The sequence below is a fragment of the Orycteropus afer genome, unplaced genomic scaffold (genome assembly GCF_000298275.1).
Source record: "Orycteropus afer afer isolate SDZICR_OR568_19922 unplaced genomic scaffold, OryAfe1.0 scaffold00017, whole genome shotgun sequence".
NCBI classification, from domain to species: domain Eukaryota; kingdom Metazoa; phylum Chordata; class Mammalia; order Tubulidentata; family Orycteropodidae; genus Orycteropus; species Orycteropus afer.
In genome coordinates, this window is record NW_006921604.1 from 1760406 (window position 1) to 1773138 (window position 12733).

The 12733-nt window shown below is 39.1% G+C and overlaps 1 protein-coding gene and 1 pseudogene across 1 annotated transcript in view; one reads left to right on the top strand and one right to left on the bottom strand.

Moving 5' to 3' along the window:
• Window positions 1–12733, bottom strand: part of POLR1B (RNA polymerase I subunit B) — a 29888-nt gene that overhangs the window by 5878 nt on the left and 11277 nt on the right. The window contains exons 4-10 of the mRNA XM_007959406.2: window positions 12010–12142; window positions 10433–10569; window positions 9445–9668; window positions 8487–8658; window positions 4545–4716; window positions 3290–3571; window positions 1836–1969 (exon numbers count right to left, since the gene is read on the bottom strand). Coding sequence (XP_007957597.1) covers window positions 1836–1969; window positions 3290–3571; window positions 4545–4716; window positions 8487–8658; window positions 9445–9668; window positions 10433–10569; window positions 12010–12142 — 1254 coding nt within the window. The remainder of the gene's footprint in view (window positions 1–1835; window positions 1970–3289; window positions 3572–4544; window positions 4717–8486; window positions 8659–9444; window positions 9669–10432; window positions 10570–12009; window positions 12143–12733) is intronic.
• LOC122152160 lies at window positions 12643–12733 on the top strand (annotated as a pseudogene).

Below are 12733 nucleotides of genomic sequence, written 5' to 3' on the forward strand. Positions count from 1 at the left end.
CTCACTGCTGTGGAGTCAGACCCAAGGCGGTATCACTATTGGAGTAGATTGCCCAGTCTTCCTTCTGAGGAGTGCCTGGTGTGTTTGAACCACCAAACCTGTTGTTAGCAGTCAAATGCTTTTTTTCCCAAATGATTTTGAGTTTTGTTCCACATTGTTCTCCCTGTCTATCCCGGATCTCCTACATAGATCGCTGTCCAAGTGGTTGACAGTGGTAGGCAGGCACCATCTAGTTCTTCTCCCTACCACCAGAACTCTTTATGAAATAAAAGAAGCATCCATAAATCTATGCTGATGTAAATTAATGAGCTAATAAATACATGGAGGAGAAAGGCTCTATTATTATATAGAGAAGCAATTAATAAACAGAACAAATGATGAGAGTTAGAAAATAACATTGCAGTAATAATTCAGCAAAGCATTCATCAACTAGTAGGTGAAAATGTGATGAGGAACCAGTGTGAAGGGCAGTCACACAGCCTTTACGTCTCTCTCCACAATCACTTATTATGAAGAGGAAAACTAACTTCACAGTGGATTAATGTAAAAAACACTAAGTGATCAAAGATAACGTCATCAGTAATGGGACAAGCCAACATCATATGCCTCCTGATATCACATCCCAAATCTCATCGTGAAGAAGCATCTTATTAACCTAAATTTAGGGACAGTCTACTCAATAACTGGCCTGCACTCTTAAAAAAAGAAAAAAATCCAAGATACGAAAGACACCAAAAGGCTGTGAGAGCTTATTCCAAATAAAAGGAAATAAAGAAACATGACAACTATAGGTAGCACAAGATTCTGGACTGGGTCCTAGACCAGGAGGGAAAAAAAAAATCTGTAAAAAACATTGCTAGGACAACTGGTGGGTTTTGTTTATCAACTGTAGACCATACTAAGCTGACTTTTCCTGATTTTGATAAATGGACTATGGTTGTTGAAAAGTCCTTGTTCTTAGGAAAAAATACACTGAAGTACTTACAGAAAGGAGACATGACGATTGCACATTGCTTTCAAATGATTCAGAAGAAAAAAAATGTACATATTTATAGAAGGCATATAGATGATGAAGCAAAGGGGGCAATACATAACAATGAGTGGGTCTGGGTAATGGGCGTATGGTAATTCTTTGTATTATTCAAACATCTTTTAAGTGTAAAATTATGTCAAAGTAAAACAATTTTAAAAACTTACAAAAACAAACCCAAAACACAGTATGAACTATAAATTCATCCTGCTGCCAAAGGACAATTCTTCCAATAGCCATTCCCTAAATAACAAAGGCTTTTGTTAGAAGGAAATCCCAAGAATAAGTTATTCAAAGAATGTTACTTTAGTGGACTTTTTTCAAGACCTAGAAGGCAGCAGGTATAGCTTGTGTCTTGTCTATCTTTAATACTATTTGAAATGCTTGCACTGTGACATCCCCACAGGACCAGACAAGTGTTTTGTTCTGTTTTGCACAGGGTCACCAAGAATCAAAGACCGACTCAAAATCAGTTCACAACAACAGTCTATGCCACTAATAATGTATTTCACCTGGCAGACTGCCAGTACTTACACAAAAAAAGAGTTTATCAGATAAATAGACTAGGACCTCAATGATACCAGCACAAAAAAAACGCATACAGGTTAAATACCTGCCACTGACCCCAACCTATGAGGTTAGTACAAAGCAAGACTCTGCCACCAAAGGGAATGGACAGGAACTTCAAGAATTACCTTTTGACACTGTGACTCCTTGATCACTCTAGACTGCCCTGGGGCTACCTTTACAAATATAAAAGGACGGAACACCTAAGATTAAGGTGTTCTCAATTATTCAAAATCACCTTAAAATGCCGGAGAGAATCTGCAATGCCAGGAGCAAGCTCCTTCTCCACCCAGCCAATCATGACTCCATCCAACAGGACAGGATAGCACTCACTGTATGGTTGGTGTGGAGCTCCATCAACTGGAGTGATCCCTGGTGAAATAAACAGAACAGAATCATATCAAATGCTTTTTTTTTTCCCCAAAAAAGCCATTTTAAATTCTCCCCAGATGAGTTCAACAACCCCTTCATCATTTTAGTTATCTTACTGGCCTTGACTCTTACGAGTATTTTTGTACTTCTTGTGTTAAGCATAAGTCATTTCTTCAAGAATATCCAAGAAACTAGAATACTGGTTCCCTATGGGGATGGTAGCTGGGGACAAGGGTATGAGGGAAACTTTTCAGTACATATCTTTTGTTTTGGTTTCTGAACCACGAATATCAAAGAGTTACAACTTACCTGCTCAGTGTTTCCTCTGTCACCCTAATATAACCACTCCTATTAAGTTAGTTAGAATGTTCTTTCTTCTTCCCTAGCACCAAAGCAAATAACCTCTCACATCTTTTTTCCTACAGTGGGATTTTTTTCCACCTCTCCTCTTTCTTCTTTCTACTCTTCTTAGAAGTAGGCATTTTTAATTACTGGTGGAAACAAAATTATTCTTTTTCTTATAGAGGATGAACCTACAAATTGCACTGATCACATCCTCTGACTCCTGCCAGGCCTTCCTTCGAAGTCAGAGGCCACACGCTAAGTGGCAGAAGTACTTTTAAAAAGAAATGTTTTGACTGTTGACTCATGGGACCTCTGGGTGTTTAAGAATCCCTATCATCCAACCCTGTGAACTTAAAGTTTTACTGTATAAACATTAATCCCACTGGATACCCTGCCCACAGATCATCAAAGACACAGAAAACTTGTGGTCTCCAGAACATAACTGGAGAATCCGTGGACTAGAAGACTGTGAATGCCCAAGGAAAGGGTGACATCTTCAAATACAAAGGTGAGCTCAATCAAGGATCAAATCTTGAAGAACTGAGAAACAGCAGCTGCAAGGCTATACCACGAACAGAGAGACTGTATCTAATGGGATCAGGGCACAGATGGGACAACCTCCCTTTAAACTGCCTTGCTGCAAGCCAACATTTCTTTCTACTTAGAGATGCAAAGGTGCACCCAACAGATGCAGAGAGTGACCCAAAATGTTACACAATAGTGTCTGCATTTCCAGTATTCACTGCTAGTCTACTTAAAATGTTTTGATATCAAGACAGAAAAGAGAAAAGCAGACACCTATAACATTTTCTTGTTTTCATTTCAAAGAATAAAAAGCAGTCCAACTGCTGCATCTAGAAGAGTCAAACACAATTCTTACAGGAATTCTCTGTGGAACCCCCAAAAGAAGCAAAACTCAGCAGTTTGTATCTGTTAAATATATATATTTAAGTTAAAGATTTGTACATCACGTACCCAAATTGCAGAGCAAGGCTGGAATAGACGTTGTATACACAAACTGCGTGACAACCTCACATACAGCAGTTAGGTGGTTCATCAAACCACAGGGCTCCCCGTCTGGGGTGTGCACGGGACAAAGGAAACCCCAGGACTCTGGCAGCAGCCTGCGTACTGTGGTGGTCCTCATCTTGGCAAAATCAGCCCCTCTGTGCACACAGCGGAAATGGGAGAGATAGCGTATGAAGTTCAGCTTGTCAGCCACAACACACAGTCCAGAATCTTGTAGGAAGCCAAGACCTTAACAAAACAAAAGGCACTCAAAAACAGGCCAAACTTTAAAAAACAATGTCTATTTTTATTTAAGGTACTGATAAGATGACAAAACCTGAGAGCATGCTACAGACCATAGAGTGGATTACTATAAAGTTTACTCTCTTAGTGCTGATAAGTGGAAACAGTTTACAAAAATAATTTAAAACCCAATACCATGGGTAGGAGGGAGGGAGGGGGAAAGGGGAAGCTTTCATTTGCTGGGCCTTGAGTCTATGCTAATGGTGGTAGAATATTTTGTTAAAGGATAGCAATAACAGGTAGCACAACATGGAAAATGTCATCAGTATCTCTGAGCTCTAAATGAGGAAGTTGTTATGTTGGCACATGTCTTCTTGTGTATGTTTTCACCACAATAAAAAAATGAAATAATTTGAAAACCAACCCAGATTTCACAAATCTATTAGTGAAGTCACTAACAGGGATAGCCTGGTTCCCTATACGTTCCACCCCACCTTTGTGGGAGAACAGTAAGTGAATAATAAAATAGCAAGTAATTAAATGGGACCCATCAAAGAAAGTTGGGTAATATACAACCACTTGTTAGCCCTAAAAGAGTCTGCATCTGTATGATCTGTAGAAAAATGCAGTTTTCTGGGTCTTCAATCATCATTTTTAAAATGTTTTCCCATAATTCTGATGCAGCTGGTTTAGAGATGGACGGTCTACCTAGGGTCCTTCCTCAAACATGTACATTGTCTTTAGTCCTCTAGAAGGGGCAAAGGTAATGTATTTGGTCAGTAGAATTGAATTTAAAGTATACAGGCACCTTTATCTTAAGCCCTTCAGATGGATACAAACTTATCAAAGTTTACAACATGAAACCTGCCTTTAATGAAAGTGAAAACTTTACTTTTAAATAGAACTCTCAGCAACAAGTAACTGTACATTAAGCAAATAATTTGAAAAACAAACTAAAATGGAGCCTATCTAATTTTACCTGTTTTAGAACGCAGATTCCCAGTAGCAAGAAGATATTCAAATGGTTTTGTAAGGTCTGATCCCAGATTAAAAATCTTCATCAAATTTTCATTGTTTATGGACACATTAGTCTTCTGAGCTCTCTTGTCTATAGCTATTTTAATAGACACTAACCAAGCTTCCATTTTCTCCTGCAGTAAGAAACAAAATTAAGGTAGAAATATTAAGTGTTTTAATTAGCACAAGATTCCTATTTACTCTGAGATAATCAGTGCAATTCATAGCAAAGACCTACTAATTTATACATCAGACATAGAAAACAACTACATTATTAACCTGAAGAAAGCTTCTCAACGTCCTACTACAGGTCAGGTTATTTCTTATGACAAAACACCAACACCCTAGACCAGGATTTTCCAATTTTGGCAGTTCTCTGGGTTGGACGTTCTTTGTCGTGAGAGGCTGTCCTAAGTAAGCATCATAGGATGTTTAACAGCATCCCTGGCCTCTACTAAATGCCAGTAGCACTCCCATGTTGTGACAACCAAAAATGGCTCCAGATGTTGTCAAATGTCCCTAAGGGAGGAGGGCAGTGGTAGGGGCAAAACTACCTCCAATTGAGAATAATGCTCTAGATTATCCACATTAATGGAAAGAGTCAAAGCTTGCTTGCTTTGATCTTGGTAAAGTTTTTCATTTAAACACTCTACCAAGCAGCAGAATATCTTCAACCCTAGAAGCAAGCAACAGTAGCAATAAAAAAGCTTGTGTTTCCAAGAACAAAAATAAGCAAGGAGAGCTCAAAGTTCCAAATTAGATCCAACATACAGGACATGTGACAAACTAGTAGGAAAGACCGATACTTTCTTCTTATATAGAATCTGAAACATAATGGAAAGGGAAAAGAAGATGAGAGACAGAAAAGAGAGAAAAAGAGATGTAAGCAAAAGCTCTGTAATTGACTTAAGAAGAGGCTGGAAGATCTTTGTCAGGGGTCCACTGTCTCTTTGTAGTTAACGTGCTAATTAGACAAGGACCTAGCACTTACTGGGCACATACTATGAGCTGGTACAATGCACGTTTAAGCCTCACAGTAAACTTTTTTTCTTTGACAAATGAGAAAACAGAGGCTCAGAACAGATAAATGACTCATCCAGTTAACAGATTCTCAGGATAAGAATACAAATGTAGGAATGACTCCAAAGCCCAGGTTCTTCCCGATATACCATAATGTCTTCACAAGGCCAGAAGACACAGAAAATGTCAATGTGTAGGGATGGGGGAATAAAGATCAAAATCAAAGGAACCACAGTCAAAGCACAAATAGGACGGCATAGTGGGGGACAGAATGGGCTTACACTCAAGTCTCTTAATATCCCACTGTACTGGACAGTAAGTCATATTAAGGTTAAAAGTATCTAAAATTTATGGGGAATAGTGCATTATAGAACCAGTGAAAACCCTTGGGTCATATCTATTTCAGCATTAAATTTTTTTCAGACTCTAGAAAGGTAAGTGGTACATGAACCATGAATTACTTAGTACTCACGATTGACTGAGGCCTTGGCTTATAATCAAATTCATTTCTACAGTGAAACAGTCTAAGCAAAATTACATTAAGGTGATAAATAGCCTCCTGTCAGTTCAGGTCAGTTTTCCTGCCATGTCCTACTTTCTTTTGAGTTCTAGCACTTTTGGGAGCAGAGCTTGCAGAACAGTGGTGTGGACCTCTATGCACAGCCTGTGCACGTGCAGGTGTAAGCAGAACAGCAAGCCCACTAAGAAGTTTTCTTAGAAAGTTCACCAGCCTTTCTCGCAAAAGGTGGAAGAACGTAAGATTGTGCTCATCTGAAGAGATAAACAGGTAATGCCAATAACAAAGAGGGGACAACATCACGGAAAATGATGAACTGCATCTACCTTACATTATAAAAAGTTCAGAAAGGGTAGCTCTTCAGTGTCTCTCACCCACCTAACCCTTGTGAAGTAGCCCTCAGAACCAAGCAGACAAATCATGCAGGACACCTCAATCTGTTGCAACACTCAGTGAAATGACTAAAAGAGTGGAATTCATAGTGTGCCACTGTCATTATCTTCTGAAGACTTTTTCATGTTCCAAATCCAGAGATTTTTATTTATTTATTTAATTATTTTAATTTTATTTTGATTTAGGTGAAGATTTACAGAGTAAATTCACTTTTCATACAGCAGTTCACATATACTTTGTCTCATGTCATTGACCACAATTTACAATGCAACAGCTCCCCTCCCACTTCCTCCCCATAGTTACCTCTTCCCAGTGTCCATCCCTCCATACTCTCCTGCGCCCTGAGCTGTCTCCCTGTGCATAAGCAGCCCTTCCTTCTCCCATGATTGTTCTCTCCAGGGTGTGTGTCTACTTGAGGTAAATGTTTAACTCACTTGCCTGTACTTTGTTTGGCTGGAAACCACAGGTGTGGGTTCAATTCCAGACCTGAAGGGCAGCTAGGGGCCACAGTCTCAGTGGTTCCACCAGGCTCTATTGGACCAGCAAACCTGGTCCCCACCTTCTTTTTTTTTTTGCCTCCAAATGATTTTGAGTTTTGTTCCACATTGTTCTCCCTCTCTATCCAGGATCTCCTACATCCCTTCCAAGTGGATGACAGTGGTAGCCGGGCACCATCTAGTTCTGGTCTCATAGTTGTATAGGTTGCAGATCAGATGGTGTACCAGTCGCTAGGACTGATTGTTTCCATTCATTTTGGTTTTCTTCTTTCTTCTTGACGAGGAGAGACCCATTGTTGCATCTAGATGGCAGCTTGCTAGCTTTTAAGATCCCAGTCGCTACCCACCAAAGTAGGAGATGGAACAATGTTTTGTATAGTATGTTATGCCAATTGAGCTTGATGTCCCCTGCGACTATGGTCCCAAGCCCGCAGGATCAACTACTCGGTCACTCTGGGTAGCTGGCTGTGACCAAACAATGACCATAACCTTGCCCCCTGTCAGCTCTACTATACACCTGGGAATTCTGATCACTCACATAAACTTATAGGACCATTGTCTGCCAACTATATATATGATCTTGGATACACTTCCCTTTAGACATACCTAATTGTTTAGCCTGTCCACCTATCTATCCGTCCATATACCCGTTTGCCTTCACTGACAACTCAGTACCAAATCCAGAGATTTCAAAGTTTAAATATAACCAGTGAAAAGGTAAGGAAATCAGATACTTTCAGGCACTGAATTCTCTGAAAAATCCCAGTTTTCCCATTGCTGAAACAGGTCCCCTGAGTACAGTAATGCCTGGCTATTTAACATACATTTCCAACACTGCAGGGGTCAATGAAACCACCACAACCCAGTTGAAGTAGAGGGCAAGCAGAAATTAGCCTTTACCTGCAAGGCTACTGGAACTACAAATAACCTAACACTTCTGCCGCCCGATTTCATTTTTTTTTATCAGGGAAATTCTAGGCTGCTGAAATTTTTCAATCTTATTTTTATAGATAGAGCAGAGAGAAACAAAAGAAAGAATTTAAGAATTACTAATTAGAAAAGGAAGTACAAGATATTTACTTCATCTCCATCCTGCTATGCTACCTCATAGATGAAGTCATTTTTAAGATTAGTATTCAAAATATCAAATGCCAATGAGCCAGCTTAGCTATAAAATATTTGTATCACACCGACTTTCTCTCACTACGTATCTATATGGTTCTATCATTAATGTTATTACCAAGATCTGATGTTGTCTTTAGTTAGACCATATAAAAATACTAAAGATTTTTTTTAACTCTTTAACATAGAATCTTTGATTAAGGTTTTTATTGCTAAACAAGCAGACAGACAGACCACATATGATTCTAAAACTAGAAATTATAAACACGCACAAAGAAAATACCACTGCTTATCGATCGGGTCACGCCATTCCACAAGTGGTAACTGGGCCAGGGTGAAAGCAGCATGCATTTACCTTTAGAAACATAAGGAAGAGCTGACCAGGTGTAAGGACTTCTTGATTCATTAAACTATCAGGATTCTCCTCCATGCACTCTCCTTTGGCTAAAGCAAAGAGTTTCCGGGTCATGAGACACAGCATATAAAACTTTTCAGTATTGGAATTTAAGTGGATACAGATGCATTGGCTGTCAAAATAGAAAAAGCTTAAAGTAATTAAGCTGTTGATATAATAACTGATATGCTATTAACCAAGGCTCCTAAATTATGCTTACTTAAACTAATAATTCTAACTCATTTTCTGAACATTGCCTTTTACCTTTACTGGCAAGGTTAGCAAAAGAAGAGAATATAGTTACAAGGCTTAGAGCTTACTGTCCAACATGACAATAACAAGCCACAAGTGTCTACTGAAATTAATTAAAAGGAAATAAAAAATTCTGTTCCTCTGTTGCAATGGCCGCAGTTCAACTGTTCAACATATAGCTAGTGGCTACCATACTGGACAGCACTGTTGTACAGCAGGACTTCTTTAATAATTACACAGTGGTGCTGTATGAGAAAGTCCTTGCTTTGGGGAAATAAAGGGCTATGATGATTGCAATTTTCTCTCAAACGGTGCAGGAAAAAAGGTATTAACTATATATAGAGAAAGTGATAAAGAAAATGTAATAAAATCCTAACAATTAGTGAAGGTATATGAAATGTTCAATGTTCAGTGACTGTAGGTGTTCTATTTTTGCAGCTCTTCTACAAGTTTGACATTAGTTCAAAATAAAGGTACAATTTAAAAAACAAACGAACAAAACTGCAATAAAATGAGAGAAAATTAAGGATGGCCACAAGCACAAAGCTAGCCATGAGGAGCCAGGATCAGAATTTTACCCCAAGGTTCATTCTGTCAGACTATCCTAACTGTAATCAATTCAAAGAACCACAGCAACTCCCTTCCCCGAGAAAAAAAGCACACATACTCAAACAGAAACTCTGCTGCTTGTTCATTGGGGTACCATTCAGGAAGATTGAGCTTTACTCTGAAGCATTCACCTAGATAGTTAAGGACCTGTTTTTGTGTGGAACAGCCCTCTTCTGTTACAATCCTTATCATCTGAGAAACAGAGTTCCTAAAAAAAGAGTCATCTTCTTTTCCTTTGATGAGCTCCTGGAAAATCTGATAATCAGAAAAACTGACCAGTGCCTAGAACAGAGGAAAAATAAATTTTCTTTTTAGTTGTTCATTAATAATAACCATTTTGTTTAGGAACATTTCTCTCCTATGTATGTATTTTTAATACTCAAGAAAAACTAGCACTCCAAAATAAAATTAAAAAAAAAGAAAAACTAGCACTCCATTATTGCTGACTTGAAGTAAACGCTTCAAAATAAGGAACCACTTGCGCGACAGCCAGACATCAAGGTGGCCCCCAATGATCCTCACCGCCTGGTATTCACAACCTTGCCTGGCCTATGTGACCAAGAGAATATGGTGAAAAAGATGATGTGAGACTTCAAGGCTCGGTCACAAGAGCAGTGCAGCTTCTACCTTGTTCCCTGGGTTAACTGCCTAGAGAAGAACAGTCTCAAGCAGCCTGTGGAAAGGGCCATGTGAAAAACTGAGACCTCCCTCCAGTGGCCAGCAATGACTCGCTAACCACATACGTGAATGAATCACCTTGAGGTGTGTCCTCCAGCCTTGGTGAAGCCTTCCAAATGACTGCAGCCCCTACTGACAGCACAGTGTAACCTCACGAGTCCCTGGGCCAGACCTCTAAGCCAGGCCGCCCCCAAATTCCTGACCCACAGAAACTGTATGGGATCAAAGTTTGTAGACGTTTCAATCCACTGAATTTTACGGTAGTTTGTTATGGAGCAGATCTAGTACAGCATGCACTTTAATAAGGAGAATCCATCCAACCTGCACAGGATTCTGTCTCCAAATAGAATCTCTTCACTACATCATACCTTCAGTGCAAATCCCAAAGGAAGAAAAAACAGTTCTTTTCTGTAAATGAAGTTCAACATAACTGTGCCATTTTCCACATAGTGAAGGTTCATATTGACAGCAGAATGTTCTTCCCTCACACAGTGCATTGAAACTCCTATTTAAACAAATAAGACCATAAATCAGAAACTCAGTGATACTATAATGGCTTCAATTATTATTTTTATGATATTTTTCAATATTCAAATATTATTTTCATAATTTTTCCTTTTTGGAAAAATTAAAGCCAAATCTCTTAAGTTTAGCAAGACTGGCAACCAAAAAATGTGTACAGATATTGCAAAATGTCCCAAGGGACAAAAATTTCCACAGTTGAGAAACACTGATATAAAGTAACTAAATACCAAAACCAAATCCACTGCAATCAAGTCAATTCTGACTCACAGTAACCATACAAGACAGAGTAGAACTGTCCCATAGGGTTTCCAAGGCTGTAAATCTTCATGGAACCAGACTGCCTCATCTTTCTCCTATGGCGCAGCTGGTGGGTTCAAACCACCAACCTTTTGGTTAGCAGTCAAATGCCTTAACTACTGTACCACCAGAGCTCCTTAAAAAGTAAATGTACCTATGAATTTAACCAGATTTCAAAGTTTCCCTGAAGAACACAGATCACGTTTCACAGCATTTTAAACCTCTAACACCTGCAAAGCTAGGCATATAGCACTTGATATCCCAGCCTTCTGTGGAGTCTGGTGAAGAGATGGTGACTTGTTCAAATAGTTCAAATGGAGAAAAGCAAAATTTTAGATTTCTTTCAGCTTCAGACAAGGACACTAAGACATACTGCATTATTGTTGTTATATGCCGTGTAGTCGGACCTGACTCATTGAGACCCCTCCTGGGGTTTCTGAAGCAGTACTCTACGGAAGTAGATTGCCCCATCTTCCTTCCGAGGAGTGGCTGGTGGATTTGAACTGCTAGCCTTCTGGTTAGCAGTCAAGTGCCTTAGGCACTATACTACCAGAGCTCCCTACTGCATTAACAGATACAAAAGAATAAGTAATATTTTGACTGATGAGATGCTGTTATTTTAGGAATAATATGTATGTTATTTTAGGAATAATATGTATGGCTACAATTAGAAGCTAATTTTTAACTCAATTTTATGGTCTAAATTGTTTCATTGTAGTGGTTGTCTAAGAACACAGCATACTGTCTTGTGAAGCCAGGTGCTGTCACAAGGAGTGCTCAAACAGAGGCCAGGGGGCTGCCAGCTAGAGACCCCAGGAGAATACCATGACAGCCTGAATCAGAAGACTTCTGAGGCCTACGCCCACCTCTAGCCATGTCAGGCCAGCCTTCATCTTATACTAAGCAACGGACATACCTGTGCTCTCTCAGTCTGAAAAAATGGAAGATAATAGAAAGTAAGCTTCCCACCAAGAAAATACAAAAATATTTAACAGAAAAGCAAAAAATATTATTCATAACAGAAAAACATCATTAAAAAAAAAAAAAAAAGAAAAAAACCTATAAAGTGGTTTTGAAATTTTCTTAAAAAGAAACCAAACTGTCAATAATCACCAGAACTCACCATAATGAGTATAGCCAGGGCCTCTACTTTTCCATTTTGGTCTTATCATTGCGATGGGGAAATTTCTCCGAGGCATAATCAACATTCGGATGACTTTTTCAATGCCATTGATTATAAAGTAACCTCCCATTTCCTGCCAAAGAGATGAATGATAGTTTGTTAAACAAAAAAGGGAAAACAAAGACACATTACTAACTGTAAGCTTTAACCTTATTCCTAGCCAGAGGTAGTACAATATGCAGAAGTAGTACACACAAGTAAAAGGGACCACTGACCCCATGGAAACAGCATTCTCTCTGTGTGTAAATTAAGTCTCCTCAAGAACATTAAGAAGGTTCTATGGGTGGTGCAGTTTGCATTTGACTAATAACCTAAAGGCTGGCAGTTTGAACCCATTGCATTATGCTGTCAAAGAAAGGTATTGTGATCTGCTTCCCTAAAAATTATTGCCAAACATACAGTACTGGGTTGTCAGTGATGGCAAACATTGATCTACAGGTGGATAGATGGGTGGACAGGCTGAACTATTAGGTATGTCTATGCAGGGGGGAGTGTGCCCATGACCATATACAGGGTTGGCCGACAATGTTTCTGCAAGTGTATTTGTATGTTGTATAAGAATTTCTAAGTATAGTGTTGTATGAAAGGAGAGAAGGTTAGCACTCCCCTTGACAAGGATGGAAGAGGCCCTTGGGCCTTACAACACGCATACGGTTAAGGCATT